Genomic DNA, 16,949 nt, shown 5'->3' with positions numbered 1-16,949 from the left:
TCATCACAAAGAAAAATCTTCTTTTTTCTTTTTCTTTTTTCATCTGTAGGAGATCTTAAACTACTTACGATAATCATGAAATGATTTACGTAAGTCCAATCATCCTGCCGTACACCTTATACTTACGCCGTGCTGTGAGTCTATCATATCTCAATAAAACGGGGAGAAAAGATTAGAGAGGCTAGATGTCAAGGGACCTAGCACTGCATCTGACACACAGCAGGCACTCAATAAATGGTCATGAGAGCTACTGTTATCATCACCCTCCTCACCCTCTCAAGGAATGGGCTAAAAAAAATGACCCCATGCATGCATCCACACTGACCACTCCCCCTCACACCCCTGCTTGTCCAATCAAATGACCCCACAGGGGTATAACATGCAAATGATTGCTCAGCTCCTCCCCCTCAGTAGTGTAGGTCCCCTGACAATTTCCTTCCCTTCCATAAAGTCCGGAAGCCCAGCTACCTGCCCAGGTAGGAACACCCAGCAGGCTGCCCAGGGGAGTCGCTGCAGTTAAACTTGGAAGGAACGACAGTAACTTGCTCCGGCGCTCCCCTCAGTGGCCTGGACAAAAGCAGAGCACGCTACACCCCACCCCCACCCCCCACCCCCCAATCCTGTCTCCATCCTTCTTCACAGGGCCTAACGGCAATCCTTTGGAAGCCTCAAACAGAAAACTCGTTCCTTGCCAAAATATATTGCTCTCCATGAAGAGCGTGTCCTACAATTATTACAAAGCGGCAAACACGTTTTTTTTCTACGGGGAAAATAGGTCAACCCTGAACCATTTGGACTGCAAGCAGCAAGACGATCACATTGCTGAAGTCCAAACTTACAAAGGCCCAAGACGATATGGAGGGATGGATAAATGGCCTACAGCACGCTTTCTATTTTGATTAATGCAAACGCTTCCCATCAGAAGATCTAGTAAATATGCCTGAAATACTGGCTTTTTCTTTTTCTTTTTTAAAAAGGAGCCTTCACGCCCACACAGAGCCCAATGCAGGGCTTGAACTCACACCCCTGAGACCAAGAGCGGGGCTAAGATCAAGAGTCGGATACTTAACCAACTGAGTCGCCACCCAGGTGCCCCTGAAATCTTGGTTTTAAATCCTGTATCAGGTTTTTACATTGACAAGAAAGTGAGGATGGGGATGGAGAGAGAGAGTTCTACACCCATTTGCCTCATATTCACATCCCCGCCCCCTCACATAGATCTCATTGGCCAGTTTCAGATAAAGAAAGGCAGGCTCAAAGTGATCATCTACCTTATACGAAGTCACAGCAGCAGTAGATAGGGGAGTGATTCAAGTCTGTCTTGCCTAAGCCCAAGGCCAAGTTCCTTCTGTGCTTTTGTCCCCAGACAGCACATCGCATGCCACTCAAACTTATTTTATTCAGGGCGCCTGGGTGGCTCAGTGGGCTAAGCGTCGAACTCTGGCTCAGGTCATGATCTCCCAGTTTGTGGGTTTGAGCCCCACATCAGGCTCTCTGCTCTCAGCCCAGAGCCTGCTTCAAAGCCTGTCTCCCATTCTCTCTCTGCCCCTTGCCCACTCATGCTTTCGCTCTCAAAAATAAATAAACATTAAAAAAAGTATTTTATTCATCTTTATGGATTCAGATGAAGAATTTAAGTTAATTTTATAGGGGATATTTGGTCTTTTCAAGATGTGTTTTAAGTTCGAAACATTTATAATGTTTAGGATACAGATTCAATTGGGTACCCCCCCCCCCCTTTTATCAGCTAAGAATGCAACACATTTGGCGGAAACCCAGGAAGCGTGGTGGACAAGGAGGGAGACCCTTAAAGGCAGCCACATGCCTTCCTATAGAGCAATCTCACTGTCAACTAAGAATCTGAAGTTTGAGGGCTTCCAAAAAAGTTTAAACCCTAAATTTGTCACCACAAAGATCTTTATTTTCATTTCATAGTCCCTCCCACCCTGCTCCCCACCCAACACACAAAACTGGCCTTTATGATGTCGATATATTTTTAAAACATTACAACTGATCAGGTATGGAAAACCTTAACAGTAAACAGTCATGTGTAAAAAGAGACCACATAGAATGACAAAGAAGGAGTTCTACAGTTAGGAAAGGACCGTGACAATTTATGTAGAGTTGATCAGCGTCAGAGCCCAGAATGGAGTTCTTTCTCTTCCAGGAAAGGTGATATATAAATCATACAAATAAATATGTCCCATGTCCTCATTCCTGAACATATCAGAACTTTCCTTATAAGCTGGGTTTTGACCTCCTCATAAAACATGTTCACCATAACCTGAAATTCCATATACGTGCATTCCATCCATCCAGAACATGGAATTTACCATTCTCTAGTTGGACAAGGGGTTAAAGGAAAGAATATTCCACAGCTTAGCTCCCTGACTCAGTACAAGAAGAATCTGAAATTCTCAATATTCACATGAAGTGGCAAAAGTCCAGAACGGGGCGTAATTACTTACGTATTCCAAAGTGGAATAAATGACAACAGTTCACACCCAGAGTCCTACAACTCCATCATGGTGCAAGTTTCCCAAAACCAAAATTACTGAAAACCTAAAGCATGACTTAAACCTAAAGCCTTTACAGGACGTACACTCTTCAAGGTCAACCACAGTCTGTCCTAATCATGAAATATCCTTCTGTATGAATACAGAAGCAGTAAAAACTTGAAATTCTATAAATGAAGCCCATAAGCACCGCATTTGCAGCTACCATTTTGGATTTTCTATCATGCCCTTTTAAAAAGGCATTTTTAAGAAAATGTTTATTATTTACTTTGAGGAGGGGAACACAAGCAAGAGAGGGGCAGAGAGAGAAGGAGAGAGAGAGAATCCCAAGCAGGTTCCAGGCTGTCAACACAGAGACCGATGTGGGGCTTGATCCCACCCACTGTGAGATCTTGACCTGAGCCGAAATCGAGAATCAGAGGCTTAACCAACCGAGCCACCAGGCACCCCTCTATCATGCCCTTTTAAAAAGGGATAGTCATTGATCAGAGCAAGGAGGTGGCGGTGGGGGGGGCAGAGATTGCAAGTGTAATCTTTGTTAATTACAGAAGGCGACCTCTCCAACACACACAGAATCATTATAGTAACATGGCCAGCAGCTTGTTCAACCAGACTTATTTAAAGAGCCTGGCCTCAGGCTCCTTTTCCTACCTCCTCTTTACACACTCCCTAATTCGAGAAGGCCAGAGCTCAATCAGCTGGGTCACTGTAGGTCTACCTGGGTAAGCAGGAGGAAGTGGCCAGTTTGTGGAGACTCAAGGGCTGCCAGAAAGCCTTAAGGCTTTGTGTGAAGATAAACATTTTCCCCAAAATGGAACACGAGTTATGCATGGCTTTAAAATCTCAAGTCCAAGGCCCTTAGCTGGCTCAGTCTGTAGAGCAGGTGACTTTTGATCTCAGGGTCATGAGTTCAAGCCTCTTGCTGGACGCAGAGCTTACTTTAGAAAAAATAATGTGGGGCGCCTGAGTGGCTCAGTCGGTTGGGCGTCTGACTTGGGCTCAGGTCATGAGCCCAGGGTTTGTGGGTTCAAGCCCCACATTGGGCTCTGTGCTGACAGCTCAGAGCCTGGAGCCTGCTTTGGATTCTGTGCCTCCCTCTCTCTGCCCCTCCCCCACTAGCGCTCTCTCTGTGTCTCTCAAAAATGAATAAATGTTAAAAAAAATTTTGCAGGGGGCGCCTGGGTGGCTCAGTTGGTTGAGCATCCGACTTCGGCTCAGGTCATGATCTCACACTCTGTGAGTTCGAGCCCCGCGTCTGGCTCTGTGCTGAAGGCTCGGAGCCTGGAGCCTGCTTCAGATTCTGTGCCTCCCTCTCTCTGACCCTCCCCCGTTCACACTGTCTTTCTCTGTCTCAAAAGTAAATAAACATTAAAAAAATTTTTTTTTAATTTTGTTTAAATAATGAAATCAATAAAAATTAAAAAAATAAAATCTTGGGGTTCCTGGGTAGCTCAGTCAGTTAAGTATCCAACTCTTAATCTCAGCTCAGGTCATGATCTCACGGTTCATGAATTCGAGCCCCGCATCAGGCTCCACAGTGATGGCATGAGGCCTGGTTGGGATTCTGTCTCTACCTCTCTCCGCCCCTCCCCTGCTCGTGCGCTCGTGCTCTCTCTCTCTCCCTCAAAATAAACTTTAAAAAAAGAGGAAAAAAAATTTTTTAAATAATAAAATCTCAAGCCCAAGAGCCTCTAACAAGTCAAAGCTGTGTTCTTAGGGGTTTGTTCGTCTTGGATACAATGATGCTGAAACATCACTGCTCAGTAAACCCGCCCCCCTTCAGCTAAGGCTGAAGGTTCGGCCCCTACATCAGGTTCCCTCTTCAGCCCATACAGCCTTGAACACAGTCACCATCAGTTAAAAGAAACCACGCTAAGAAGGCAAGTCAGAAGCACGTGGGGCACAGGTGTGGCACAGTGACCGACATCAGGCGCAACCACGAAGGGAGAGCTGGAAACGCAGAGCCATCGCTCAGTCTCCCCAAGCGGATACAGCAGACGGATGAAAAGAACTCAAAACCTAAGGCTAGAGTCATTCCTCGAGGCGCCCGAATGATAACGATCACAGGCATTTCTGCACAGTGGCAGTAAACCCACTGGTTCGGAATCATTGGTGGGACAGCCTGGAAAACTTTCAGAGAATAATCTCTGAATTGCCTGCCCACAGACAAGTCACCGTGCTAAGAATCCAATCGGGACAGCGAGTAGAGAGGGGCACACCAGCCGCGTTGCCTACCTGGCGCCCCAAAACCAATGTCCCCCCTTCCCCTCGAAAGAGTAAAATCAGACGGCTTCCATGGAAATGGGAAATTAAGCCAGACCCTGATGAAGAAGGGTGGGAGGTAGCCTTTTAACAATTACCCTGGAAAAAGCAAACACGGGAACAACAGACTGCAGGCTGAAGGGCCACTAGATACATTTTCTGGAGAATGTGAACATTGAACAAGGCTCTTCCTGTTTAAACACTACCCTAGGTATTTCATAACCACGTAATTATTCATTAAGTCTGATACTGGAAACCTCTCATATTGGATTGCTCTGGTTATCTGAATTCTCACCCTCAAATGGGTCAGAAGGACTTGAAAAGAACCACTTATGGTTCCTAGTGAGGGGCTTGTCCCTGAGAAAGTCCTCAGTGCTTTGACTGGTTAAAATAAACAGGCAAAACACACACCCACTGAATTCGGATCAGAGGGACTGAGCATGGAGAGTTATACAAACACCAAGTCTTTCGGCTTGCCCGATTTTTGCTCTCGGAGGTAATGTTTAGCCCAGTTCTTTGTCTATGAATTGTGAAATACTTTATATGCTAATAAAGAATGCGTACTTCATTGTGTACTTAACTGCATAAGCCTGCATTTCGTTTAACTGACCGGGAATAAGTCCTTGTTCCTAAGCTAACTCTCAAGTTCCAGTCAACTCTTAAATATTAACACTCGTACTGAGGAGCAAGGATGCAGATAATACAAAACAGAAGATTATTTGAAATCATTCACTCTTGGTATGCGGACATATTCTTTTTTCTCTTAACTTGCAATTAAATGCGTATGGCTGACATTACGGCATTTACAATACTCGGAACAAAGGACCTAAAACCACGCTGGAAAAATCTGACTTCCTTGTGCATTCTTCATTCACTGACTCTGCTTTTGAGTTTGGGACCAACTCACACATTGGTCCAGGACAGCACGACCTCTTAGAAGGTTGCCAAAAAAATTGGTTTGGAAAAAAAAAATGCAAACTACTTTCTTCTCGGGTTGTCGCTTTTCAGAATCACACTTTGTAGAGGGTGGGAAAGTCATTAGGGGTTTGGGGTTGGAAAAGCCCTTTTATTTTAGCTCCTACTGGGCTGGTGTAAACAAAGATATCATTAATGTCAACAATGACTTAATGAACCAGAGTAGGTGACAAAATGTCAGAAAAAACTTGAAAGAGTCACCTCCTCCCCAGGATAATCAAGCTTGATTATACTTTAAATAATTAGAATATTAATCAACAGAACAGTACTTGGCATTGAGGACTAACCCCCTTCGAGTCAATAACTGAGCTTATAGCCTTCAGCCATTCCCCTACAACAATGAATGACCAACGGAAAATATTCTTTGTTAAACTGGGATATTAACTAAAATCTCCTGGAGATTATTTTCTTCGTAAATCAGTTGGGTAGATCCAACCCTACTGTTACCATTTCATAGTGTCCAGAAGACAAATGATATACGATAGATGATACGATACGATGATATATGATAATATTGTACAGAGCCAAGAAGATTGGAAAGGATTCTCTAGTCTTAGGGCACAGGCCCCTTTCTGGAACTTAGTCACATCTTGCCCCAGACACATTCTCCTCTGGTCCAGCCCCATACACAGCGTCTACTCTGAGCCTCCAAATTAACAAACCAAGAAGTCTTCCAAGATGAGGCCTTGTGCAACAGAAGGTTAAGGTTGAACCTATGCTAATCAAAGCTATAGTCAGACGTACCACAGAAGACGCACTGGAACCAACAGACACCCACTCACCCACCCATCCTCCCTCTCTCCCCCCAGGTCGGCAGGACCATGCCCTAAACTGGAGCTGTCCCCACTCGGTCAGTCTGCTTCCAGTTGTTAACCCCTTCTTCATCTACAACCAGACTACCTTGCTAATAACCTCCGACGCTAAAGCAAAACTCTGGCAGTGGAAGAACGCAAATCGATTGCCAATGCGGTACTTACCAGGACAGCACAGACCCTACAGAGAGCAAACACAACCGCCTGGAGCCACAAAGGGCCTTCTCCGTCGGAGAGCGATTTTCTCCTCCACTCTCTCCAAAAGCCTCCACATTTCCTGACACTGTGGCAATGGGCACAGAACAGAGCAGACACATGCGCCCATCTCATCAGGAACGAGGATGAGAACAGGTCCTGGGTGCTTATGAGATGCCAGGCCGTGTGCTCTACTGCTCTCTGCTCCCAGGGACCCTAAAATCTCCTGGCGACCTTTTTTTTTTTTTTTTTTTTTTTTTTTTAATTTTTTTTCAACGTTTATTTATTTGTGGGACAGAGAGAGACAGAGCATGAACGGGGGAGGGACAGAGAGAGAGGGAGACACAGAATCGGAAAACGGCTCCAGGCTCTGAGCCATCAGCCCAGAGCCCGACGCGGGGCTCGAACTCACGGACCGCGAGATCGTGACCTGAGCTGAAGTCGGACGCTTAACCGACTGCGCCACCCAGGCGCCCCTACTGGCGACCTTTTGAGGCGAGTTGCCAGAAGGCTCCTGAGGACATCACCATTCATTTAGCATTAACGAAGAAGACCTTAAAGGTCATCTTATCAAACCGTCAGATGACAGGAAGGGAAACTGAGGTTGAGGGGGTTGAATGCTTTTCCAAAGCCACTTCTTTGCAGCTCTGCACTTCCCATTTAAACCTGTCACGATCCTGGACGCAAACCTCATGGAAGCTGTGAACCCCGAAAAGTGTGGACAATGACATTTGCAAAGTATTGCCTACAACTTGGGGGGGGATTCGCAAACACCTCCCCAGCCCCCAAGTGCATCCACAGATCCCAGGTTAGAAAGACCCGCTCTCATTGTTGGATACAAATTGTTACACAAGGAACCATTGGGGGGAACCTCCTCGCTGCCCACTGTGTCTTCCCCTCTCCGCCCCCACCTCTTCCCGCATATTTTAAACTTTCTTTCATAATTAAATATGATAAAAAGAGGTCCTCCAGGACCGTTTACACTTTATATGTTGCGATAAACTCCCAATAAGGCTGCCCTGAAAGCCGAAATGAAAAATGCCAGTTTTTTTCCTAACCTAGGCCGTGCCCGGTAGGAAACCCCCGGCTCAGCTGCGTGGGCAAGTGCTGAGCCCCGCACTCCAGGGAAAAATCAGCAATTAGGAAACACATCTATTGTAATTATCAGCACAATCAGAGAACAGGCATGACTTTCAGAAACCAGGAACCTTTTCTCTCGCATTAAGCCCTTTAAAAGGGCATCACCTCTGCAAATCACACGTGTGCTTCTGTCACAGCACGTAGCACAAGGAGGCAGTGCCATCATCACCGGGGCTGGAGCCCGCAAGTGTCGCAGACACAAACTCTCACCAGACTCCCCCCTCCCGGAGACGTGGAAACCCCTGTGACGTCACTGCACCTGTTTGCACAAAGCCCCCATGCCTCTGCGTGAGACGGCGCACCGACCGGCCTCACTGTTGCCAATGCCCGACTGCCTCCCAGTAAGACCCGTTTTAGAAAAACAGTTGCCCTTACTTATCCTCTTATGACGCATGCGTGGGCCTCAGTGGGCGCCCCCTCCCTCGGTGCTCTCATCTCTGGCAGGAACACAGCCCTCCTTCCCGTGTCATCCCGACCGGCTCTCCGTCCCTCTCCAGCCTGCGGTGCGGGGTGCCCTCCCACAACAGCTGAGCTGACCCCAGACCGCTCGGGACCACGACCGCCCCCAAAGCTTAGCAAGCACCAGGTGGGCTCTCAGCAAACAGGTTCATTAAGTGGCGATGAGTGCTGGGATCTGGCGTTTTATTCTCGGATTACCACTGGAAAACTAACTCAGCTCCCAATATTCCCTGCTGATGACAGATTTCAACGCCGCACCAAGTGGAGGCTTGGCTACCGTCGTCTCAGAAGGACCCGGGAAAGAGGTTCCAACCCTGTCCCGCTAAGTAATTCAGCCCCACTGAAGTGTTCACCAACTGGCTTCGTGCCTTTAAAATTAAATTTCCAAGGCTGAAACACAGTGCATGGCCTGTTCGATCTGTAAGTTCTCAGAGATGTGGGAGACAGCCAGGTACCTTCACTTCCAAATCTACCTAAAGCACAATCTGCAGTTTCTGCAACGTACTGCTTAGGTATTATGAACGACAAGGGCCAAAAAAAAGAAAAAACAAAAAAACACTAATATGTCTAGCGTCTCTGGGCTGAACTTCAGAAGCTTCTTTTTCTCCTTAGACAATGAAAATAAAATGTCAGCATTTCAGATGTTGGCAATTTCCCTTCGTGGCTCCTTTTGTCAGAAAACAGCAATTCTTTACATCAGAAGCAAGACTCTCCCTCCGGTGAGAAAGCTCCTGCAGGAGGCTATAGATGGCCTTCACCTCCACGCACCCCCTTCCCGCAGCACCGCCGGGCACCGGAGAAAGGTGAAGTGCAGGCTGGCTCCCTCACCCAGAGCAGGGAAGCGCGCACACCCAGAAACCACCAAACTACCATCCGGCCTGCGGTGTTACACCAAGGAACCTTCTCTGGCAACCTCCGGCCTGGGGGCAGCAGGGAGCCCACTCCTGGCTCTCAGAGCCTCACTGACAACGCAAGGGCAGCGGATTCTAAAAGAGGCCTTGACCTCAGTGCCACTTCCCCCGGACGAACGCCCCAAACAAACTTGGGTACCCTGAGAGTGAAACGAAGGAACTTACCTTCCGGCTCCAACGTGGTGTCCTCCACTAAATTGAAGGAGGGCCGGGCCAGGGCCAGGGTTGCCATGGTGACCACGACCAGGCAGAGGAAGCGACCCCAGCTGACCATGGGTGAGGTGGTGCCAGTCCCCCGAGCTCTTGCATATCTGCATGTGGACGTCACTCCCATCTGCACACCTCCTCTGCGCGCATGGACCGCCTGCGATGCTCAGGAGCCAAGGTGCTGCCGCAGCCGCTGCTCGTCCTGCTGCTGCTTCTGCAGCTGCTGCAGCCTCTAGAGGAGAGAGATTCGGCGAAGTCAGTGAAATCCTCCCCGATGCCAATTCGCTGAAACCCCAAGCGGGCTAAAACAGCTTCTCAGCTTCCCAAATATATGTGCCAACAGTTCCTTTTCATGATCTGCAAATGCCTTGCGTCCGCACCTCAGAGCCCCAGGTGTTTCCACCAGCCCGGTCCACGAAGCAGGGTGGGCTGATCTTTAAAAAGCACACTTTTGAGGAACAGAGGTAGAGGCGGAGCGACGGGACACAGATCAGGGCAGGGTGCGCTCTCTTCTGCTCTCCACCGTCACCCCTGCCGCCCTCAAAAAGCAGAAGCAACGTGACCTTTGTTTGAAGGGCAACTACAAAAGCAAGTTCCCAATGCTCGGGTTGGCATCACCGGCCTTGTTAACTTCTCTTAGGCCAACTGGGCTTCAGACAGCTGGATCGTGGAGGCGTCTGTTTGCAGACTTATTTCTGGGGCTGCAGCTGAGAGGCTGGCTCCACCCTCACTGTTAGTTCTTAGGAAGAAAGGAGACCAGCAAAATAAAAGGGACCCCAGGAAGGCGACCAAAAATCCTCACCAGTTTACACTTGTCAGGATTCATTTCCCAATACAGAAATGTGTTTCAATCTTTCGCCAGGCAGCCACTTACGAAGAATGAACGGAACTGCAACACGTTCAAAGCAGCTGATCCAAGAAAAAGATTCAAAGCCTGAAGAACCCCCTTCCGCTGTGACTACTGGCAGCCCCCAGCCTCGTAAATGTCTTCAACCCATACAGAGCGGGTGAAGGAACAGAGCAGACGCAAACTCAGAGGAATAACGCAGGTGTGTTATGAACGATGATGGTGACGTGTAAATTACTGTCATGGTATGCGATTGGGACAATGACTTTCAATAGGCTAATCTATTGGCTGAAACTTCACAGTAGAAGTTACGGGGGGGGGGGGAGGGGTGCTCAACTGCCTGGTCTATTCACCCATTTGACCCAAAGGCAAAGAGAGCTTCCCAAACTTAAATATTCCGAATGACTTTAAATGCGTTCATTATCCTCAATCACTACGTGTAGAACCGAAATGCACAAACTTGAGAAAATCTGAAACAATCACAGATTCCATAAACTCTATAAATGAACCAACCACATGTTAAGGATTGGCGGGGGGAGACCTTTAACACAAAAATCTCTAAGCCCTGGGCTTTCTGTATGCCAACTCGAGGTTTCAAATTATACCATCAAATTTCAACACGGCGTGAGCCTCTCCAAAGCTACATCAGAAAAACTGTTCCTTTTAGCCTTGACTAAGGATTAAAATGGGAAAAGAGACTGCTGCACCATTTCCTGAGAAGGAAAAAAGAAATTCTCTGCTGCAGAGAAAGCACATGTGAAACGGTGTGATTCACAGCAAAAGCAAGAAAAGCGCGTGCATGCAAGCACACCCTCTATTTTCAGATTGCTTGAAGGATGTTTTTTTTTTCCCCCTGACTTTTCTTTCCTCTTGAAGTTAAGAGCCTCAAAAGATAACTCCGTATCTATTTCTACACACATGTGGGAGGAAAGTACACAAGCATGCCCATTGATTTACTAAGCATTTCCAGAATGCATGGGAATTTTCTGCCTCTGACACAACTCCACAAACAACCTTAAATCCTAGTAGGTTTCCCCCCAGGCTGCTTCCCTGGCCTCCTCACCCACCTGTCCCAGCCCAGGGGGCTTCCTTTGCTCCAGGCAGAGAAAGCCGGTCAGTGACCTCAGCTAAATCTCGGACCATTCATTCATACCGGTCAGCTTGCACCAGAAACTTGAATTTTAGCCATTACCGGGTCCAGGCCCCAGGCTGCCCCCTGCTCACATCTCTGAAAGGCGGAGGCCTAAGGCAGCAGGTCTGCACAACTCCTCACCAAAGTGGACAAAAGTGTGAAGGGACCTCCTAGGCAGGATAATTAGGTCCCGAGGCTCGGTGTTGGGAACACAGGCCCAGCATGCCGCTGGCGGCCACAATCCCGGCTTCCTGCCTTCAATACCATAATCCTTCCTGGAGTCTGAGCCTCAGTGAAAGCCCCGGCGTGTTTATTTTTCCCCTTGAAAGGGAACTCTCTTCTCAGCCCGGGCAGGGGAGGCGTTGTCACCCTCCCTGTGATGGACGGCTCTTCGTGGCCACCCGCTCCCCTGGTCCATTTTCACCTCAGCACAAACCTGCCCCCAAACACACGCAAAGTGGCAAGCAAGAGAGCCTGGCTGGCAGGTTTGTTCTGGACTCCTCAACTTACCAGAATATTCCCAACCCCCGCCCCCCCGCTCCAAGAGGCAAACCAACACAGTGCCCGCCTTAATTGAGCTCCTAGGTTATCTGTCCTCTGCCGGCTCACCCAAGCCGAGCATTTGGGCGCTTTGTTCCCGGGAGATCCTACATCAGGAAAGTCAACAAGGCCACGTAAGGTTGGGATGCCCAGGTCCCCCCAGGGGGCCGACCTATCTCCCAGCTCAAAGCCTCCCTGCTGCTCCCCTCGTCTTCCCAGCTGAGTAAGGGAGGGAGCTATCAAGGGGTCAGATCTGGGCGGGGGCTGCTCAACATTCTGAAATCTCAAAAAAATACAGGCTGACTCAGGACCGCAATCCACCCCTGGTGAACGCCTGCAAGCCAGTGAGAACTTGCAGCAGCTTTGGGGAACTCCTAACCACCAGCAGCCCGGCTCATTGTGGCCACTTCTTTCATTTATCCAGAGTTTCTCCCCCTTCTTGGGGCGCTAAAGAGCTCAGAAAAATCTGCATTTTAATTGACATTCCAGGGAGACGGAGAGGGAGAGGGGCGCCTGATTGCTTTTCTATTCAAACTAAACAGGCTTTTCAGATGAAAATGAGTCGTGGCCAGTAGAAGATTTACAGGGATTTGGGACCCGGGGGACAATGGGGTTTTAAATGTTGATAGCGTTTCACACCAAACACATAATGGGTGCCCCGAGTGTGAAAGCAGGTTTGCTTTTAAGGGTAGGTTTTTATTGAATTGGGCCAGAGGAAGGCAGGCCCGGAGGAGGGTTTGGAGGGAGCGGGCTCGGAGGGGAGCGGCGGAGACTCGGCGCCCCCGGCCGGGACCCCCCCCCCCCCCCGAGGCTGGCCCTGTGGCCGCGAGAGTGGGAGCCAGCGTCTCGCAGGGCCCTCGGCTGACTCCCCGGCGCGGCCCCGGCGCTGAAAGAACGAGCGCGCAAGTTAGAACTCGCTTGCGCTTTCGACATGCCCTAGCTGCTGCCGGCTGAACAGGCGGCGAGCGAGAAAAAAGTCGGTCCAGTTCGCCCCCTAGCCCCAGGCGCGCTGCGCTTCCTCCAGCACCGAGGGCGGCAGCGGGCTACGGGCGCCCGTGCCTGAATCGGGGAACCGGAGCGGCCTCCACCCCTAAGGTGCCACCCCCCCTCCCCCGAGCACAGCCAGCCCGACGGAAAGGTCGCGGGCCCCATTCAACGGCTCCGTCCCGGGAAAGGACGGATCCCCCCACCCCCGCCCGGCCTGGATGGGACAAGGGCGGGCGCTCCCCGGACCCCGGGATGAGCCACCCCGAAGATGCCCCTCCGAAGCCGGGACCTGCGGGGCCGAGCCACCAGCGAGGCAGCCCCGCCACTCGCCTGCCGGCTCTGGGGTCGGAGGATCGCGCCGGCCGGTGGGACGGCGCCGGCCGCAGTTTGACAGGGAGGGGGGTGTCAGTGCCAGAGGCAGATGTCAGCATCTGGATGGGGGGTAAGGAGTAAACGCAGACCTCCCCGAACGGCCGCCGTCAGCACGCATCCCGCTCCCCCATCACCTATGCAGCCAAAGACAGGGAGCCAAGGACAGGGAGCAGGCTCCACCGTGCCAGTGCCCCCGCGCCCTCCGCTCGGGGGACAGTGCGCCCGGCGTCCCGGGCTCCCGCGGCCCCAGCTTCGCCGGCGGGCGAGGCTCCCCGAGGCACCCGACACGGCGATTACCTTGAATGGCAACGCTGCCCGGCGGCCGGTCTGTCCCCGCGCCCGGCGTGGGTTGGGATGGAGCAAGCGACGAGCTCGGGGGGAAACTCCAAACAAGAGTGGTCCTCGGGTCCTCGCCGGCGCCAAGACTCCGAGGCTTCAGGCGCACCCCGGGCTGCGGAGGAGCGCGGGCATGACGCCCGCCGGCTGCCCTCGGGTTTGGGGAGCGAGAGGAAGAAAGGACTCCGGCTCGGCGTCTCCTCCACCAAACTTTGCTCGCGACTCGCGAACGCTCGGAGCGCCCAGGAAAGCGGCGGCCTCGGGGCGCCCGGGCCCCGGCAGCCCGGGAAGGAGTCGCGGCGCCGGGCCGACTACGCCGCGCGCAGACCCCGCGGCGCCCTGAGCTTTGTGGCGGCCGCGCTCGCTCGCTCGCTCGCCCGCTCGCCCGCTCCGCACCCGCCGCCCGCCCGCTCGCTCGGCTCTCCGCGGCGCTCTCCGCCGCCGCCGCCGCCCGCGCCGCCGCCGCCCCCTCCCGGCGGGTCACGCCCCCGCTGAAACCCGAGCCGTTTCCTGGACGGCGGCGCCCGCTCTGCCAATCAGCGCCGCGCGCCCGGCCGCCCGGACTCCGCGCGGCTCCCGACGCCCGCGAGCCGCCCGAGACCCCGGCCACCGCCGGGACCCGGAGGTGCGGCGACAGCCTCGACCCGCGCCACCGCCCCCTTCCTTCCCAGGGGACGCAGACCGACGGTTCGCCGGGTGATCGCGTTGCGTTTTTGGTTCAAGTCTGAAAACAAATGACGGCCTGCCTGCCCTGCCCCTAGAGGGACCGCACGTTGTTAACAGGGGGGAGAAATGTAACGCAGCTGAAACTTTTGGAGGAGAGAGAGAGAGCAGCTTGGAAATGTCTGCGGGACATTGCACTTTTCTGTCCTGCCAAACTACAGCAGTGAGAGAAGAAACCGATGCTTATGGAGCCCCCACCACGGGCGGGGCACACTGAACCGGTTATTTGTCATCGGTGCAACCACCTTGCAGAGTAATAATCCCAGTTTCTGATAAAGAGACAGGATGAGATGGGGCGCCTGGGTGGCGCAGTCGGTTAAGCGTCCGACTTCAGCCAGGTCACGATCTCGCGGTCCGTGAGTTCGAGCCCCGCGTCAGGCTCTGGGCTGATGGCTCGGAGCCTGGAGCCTGTTTCCGATTCTGTGCCTCCCTCTCTCTCTCTGCCCCTCCCCCGTTCATGCTCTGTCTCTCTCTGTCCCAAAAATAAATAAAAAACGTTGAAAAAAAAAATTAAAAAAAAAAAAAAAAGAGACAGGATGAGAGAGGTTAAGTAATTTGTCCAGGGCCACACAGCTGGTTATTGGCAGATCTGACTTTGGATCTGGCCTCTCATAGAAAAAGTGAAAAACTGTAACAGGGGCGCCTGGGTGGCTCAGTCGGTTAAGCATCCCACTTTAGCTCAGGTCATGATCTCCTCGCGCGGGAGTTCAAGCCCCGCATCCGGCTCTAATGCTGACCACCCTGAGCCCGGATCCTGCCTTGGATTCTGTGGCGCTCTCTTTCTCGCCTGTTCTCCCGCTCGCGCTCTCTTTCTCTCAAAAATAAATAAACATTAAAAATTTAAAAAAAAAAAAATTGCAACAACAAAAAAGGGTTGCTTAATAATATGTATTTGGAGTAATAAAAAGAAATTGGAAAGATTCTAAAGGCACAACTCTGCTGTAAATAGCTGTATGACCTAGAGCAAAGCAATTCTTTTTTCTGAATCTTAGATTCTTATACTGCAAAATCAGATTGGCCAACTGAATGCCAGGCTGTAACTGGTTAAAGTTCATATTTTCCATTACTTTTCTCACTAGGCTGTGTCTACGGGGTAATTTATTTTTTTAATATACTTTCTCTCCTCCTCACTCATCCAGCTCCTAAGCTTTCCTGCTTAAGTACAAGACAATATAGATAAAAACCTTAATTATTTTTCCTTGGAAAAGGTCATTAAACCCAGAAGTGCTTTAGAATGCTTTTGAGGCCTGAAGATAGATGGAGCAGTGAGTACAAAACTGACCTGGAAAATCGACTTTTCCAGCATTTAGAAACGCAGTTAGTTCTTCATGGGTCACCGACATGGCACACTTCAATAACACGAAAAAATTTTTTGAAGGTGCCAGCCACATCATGAGAAAATCATTTGGCTTCACAATACACAACAGACAACTTTTTATGTAAATTACTTAAAACCCAGGACGAGCAACTCCACTGCAATGCTTCAGCAAATGGCTGTGAAATTATATTTTGGAAATTTGACAGCGAAGGTAATGGTCTGATTCTCAAGCAAAATGATCGGTCCGTTGGCTTGGGTATGTTTTCGGTCAAGTCTTTTTAACCCAGATCAGTCCTAAAGCCTTTTAATTAACTGACAGCTCAGCCAGGTGAGCCTCAGCCATCCACTCACACCTGGGTTGTTCTGAACATACCTTTTCAAGTTCTCAGACCCGTGGGCACAAAAAGGCGGCAGAAGGTCCACCAGCGCGGCGACGGGCACTTACGTCTTTATACTCCCCATCGATGGGAAACTCAAGTGTCTCAGGACAGAGTCCCTTCCCATCCTGCAACATATCCATTAGCCATTGAAAATGCTGTTAACACATTCTCACATAAATTACTGGTGCAGGAAGCCGTCATCCCTAACCCCATTCATCAATAGCTTTATGTACACTGAATAAAAAGGCAGGCTTCCGCTGAAAATGACAAATCAGAACACCTTCTTTCGTGTCCAGATGCAGTTTGCAGAATTTATTCTTCCTAGGGATGAAAAGACACCAATCCATCACAAGACCCTTATTCCCTTAAGAGTGTTCATTTTTAAGGGAGCGAGGCCACAGCCCACAACAGCAAGCTCTTCAGTTTTGAGAAAAGCAAACGCATGTTTGGAATTAAAACACACACACACACACACACACAATTCTGTCATCATATTTAGGCTTCAAGTGACCTCAGAGGGTCTAGGAAAGCTTTCACACCAGTGAGGCTTCTGAATGAGAAAAATAATCTCTGTACGTTTTTTTTTTTTTTTTCTCTTCCCCCTTCAAGTGGCTGGAACCCCTTTTGTCACTGGCCTCCCGTGAATGGTGTTGCTAATAAGCCTATTAATGAGCTTTCCCGGCCGAGTGTGAATAGGTAAATAAGCCCCAATCTGTTGAGGTTCAGGGCCGAGGGCAGAAAAGCCAGCAAGAACTAAAGGTGACAGTTTGAACTGAAATACTAACGCCAGCACCAGGTTTCTGCTGAAAGAATTACCAGACAAGGCCACATTCACAA

General features: G+C 50.4%; 1 protein-coding gene across 17 annotated transcripts in view; it reads right to left on the bottom strand.

Moving 5' to 3' along the window:
* The window catches only part of FGFR2 (fibroblast growth factor receptor 2), a 108,323-nt gene extending 94,177 nt beyond the window's left edge, over window positions 1-14,146 (bottom strand). For 10 of the 17 annotated variants that reach the window (XM_060641319.3, XM_081790449.1, XM_060641320.3 and 7 more), the window contains exons 1-2: window positions 13,653-14,144; window positions 9,436-9,709 (exon numbers count right to left, since the gene is read on the bottom strand). In XM_060641319.3, coding sequence (XP_060497302.3) covers window positions 9,436-9,604 — 169 coding nt within the window. In that variant the 5' untranslated portion in view covers window positions 9,605-9,709; window positions 13,653-14,144. Of the gene's footprint in view, window positions 1-9,435; window positions 9,710-9,857; window positions 10,121-13,652 lie in introns of those variants that run through there. The other 7 variants (XM_081790447.1, XM_060641322.3, XM_081790455.1 and 4 more) reach the window with 4 other exon arrangements.
* Window positions 14,147-16,949: the final 2,803 nt, after the last annotated feature.

This window comes from Panthera onca, chromosome D2, assembly GCF_046562875.1.
Source record: "Panthera onca isolate mPanOnc1 chromosome D2, mPanOnc1 haplotype 2, whole genome shotgun sequence".
Taxonomy (NCBI): domain Eukaryota; kingdom Metazoa; phylum Chordata; class Mammalia; order Carnivora; family Felidae; genus Panthera; species Panthera onca.
This window is presented reverse-complemented; position numbering and strand designations above follow the sequence as displayed.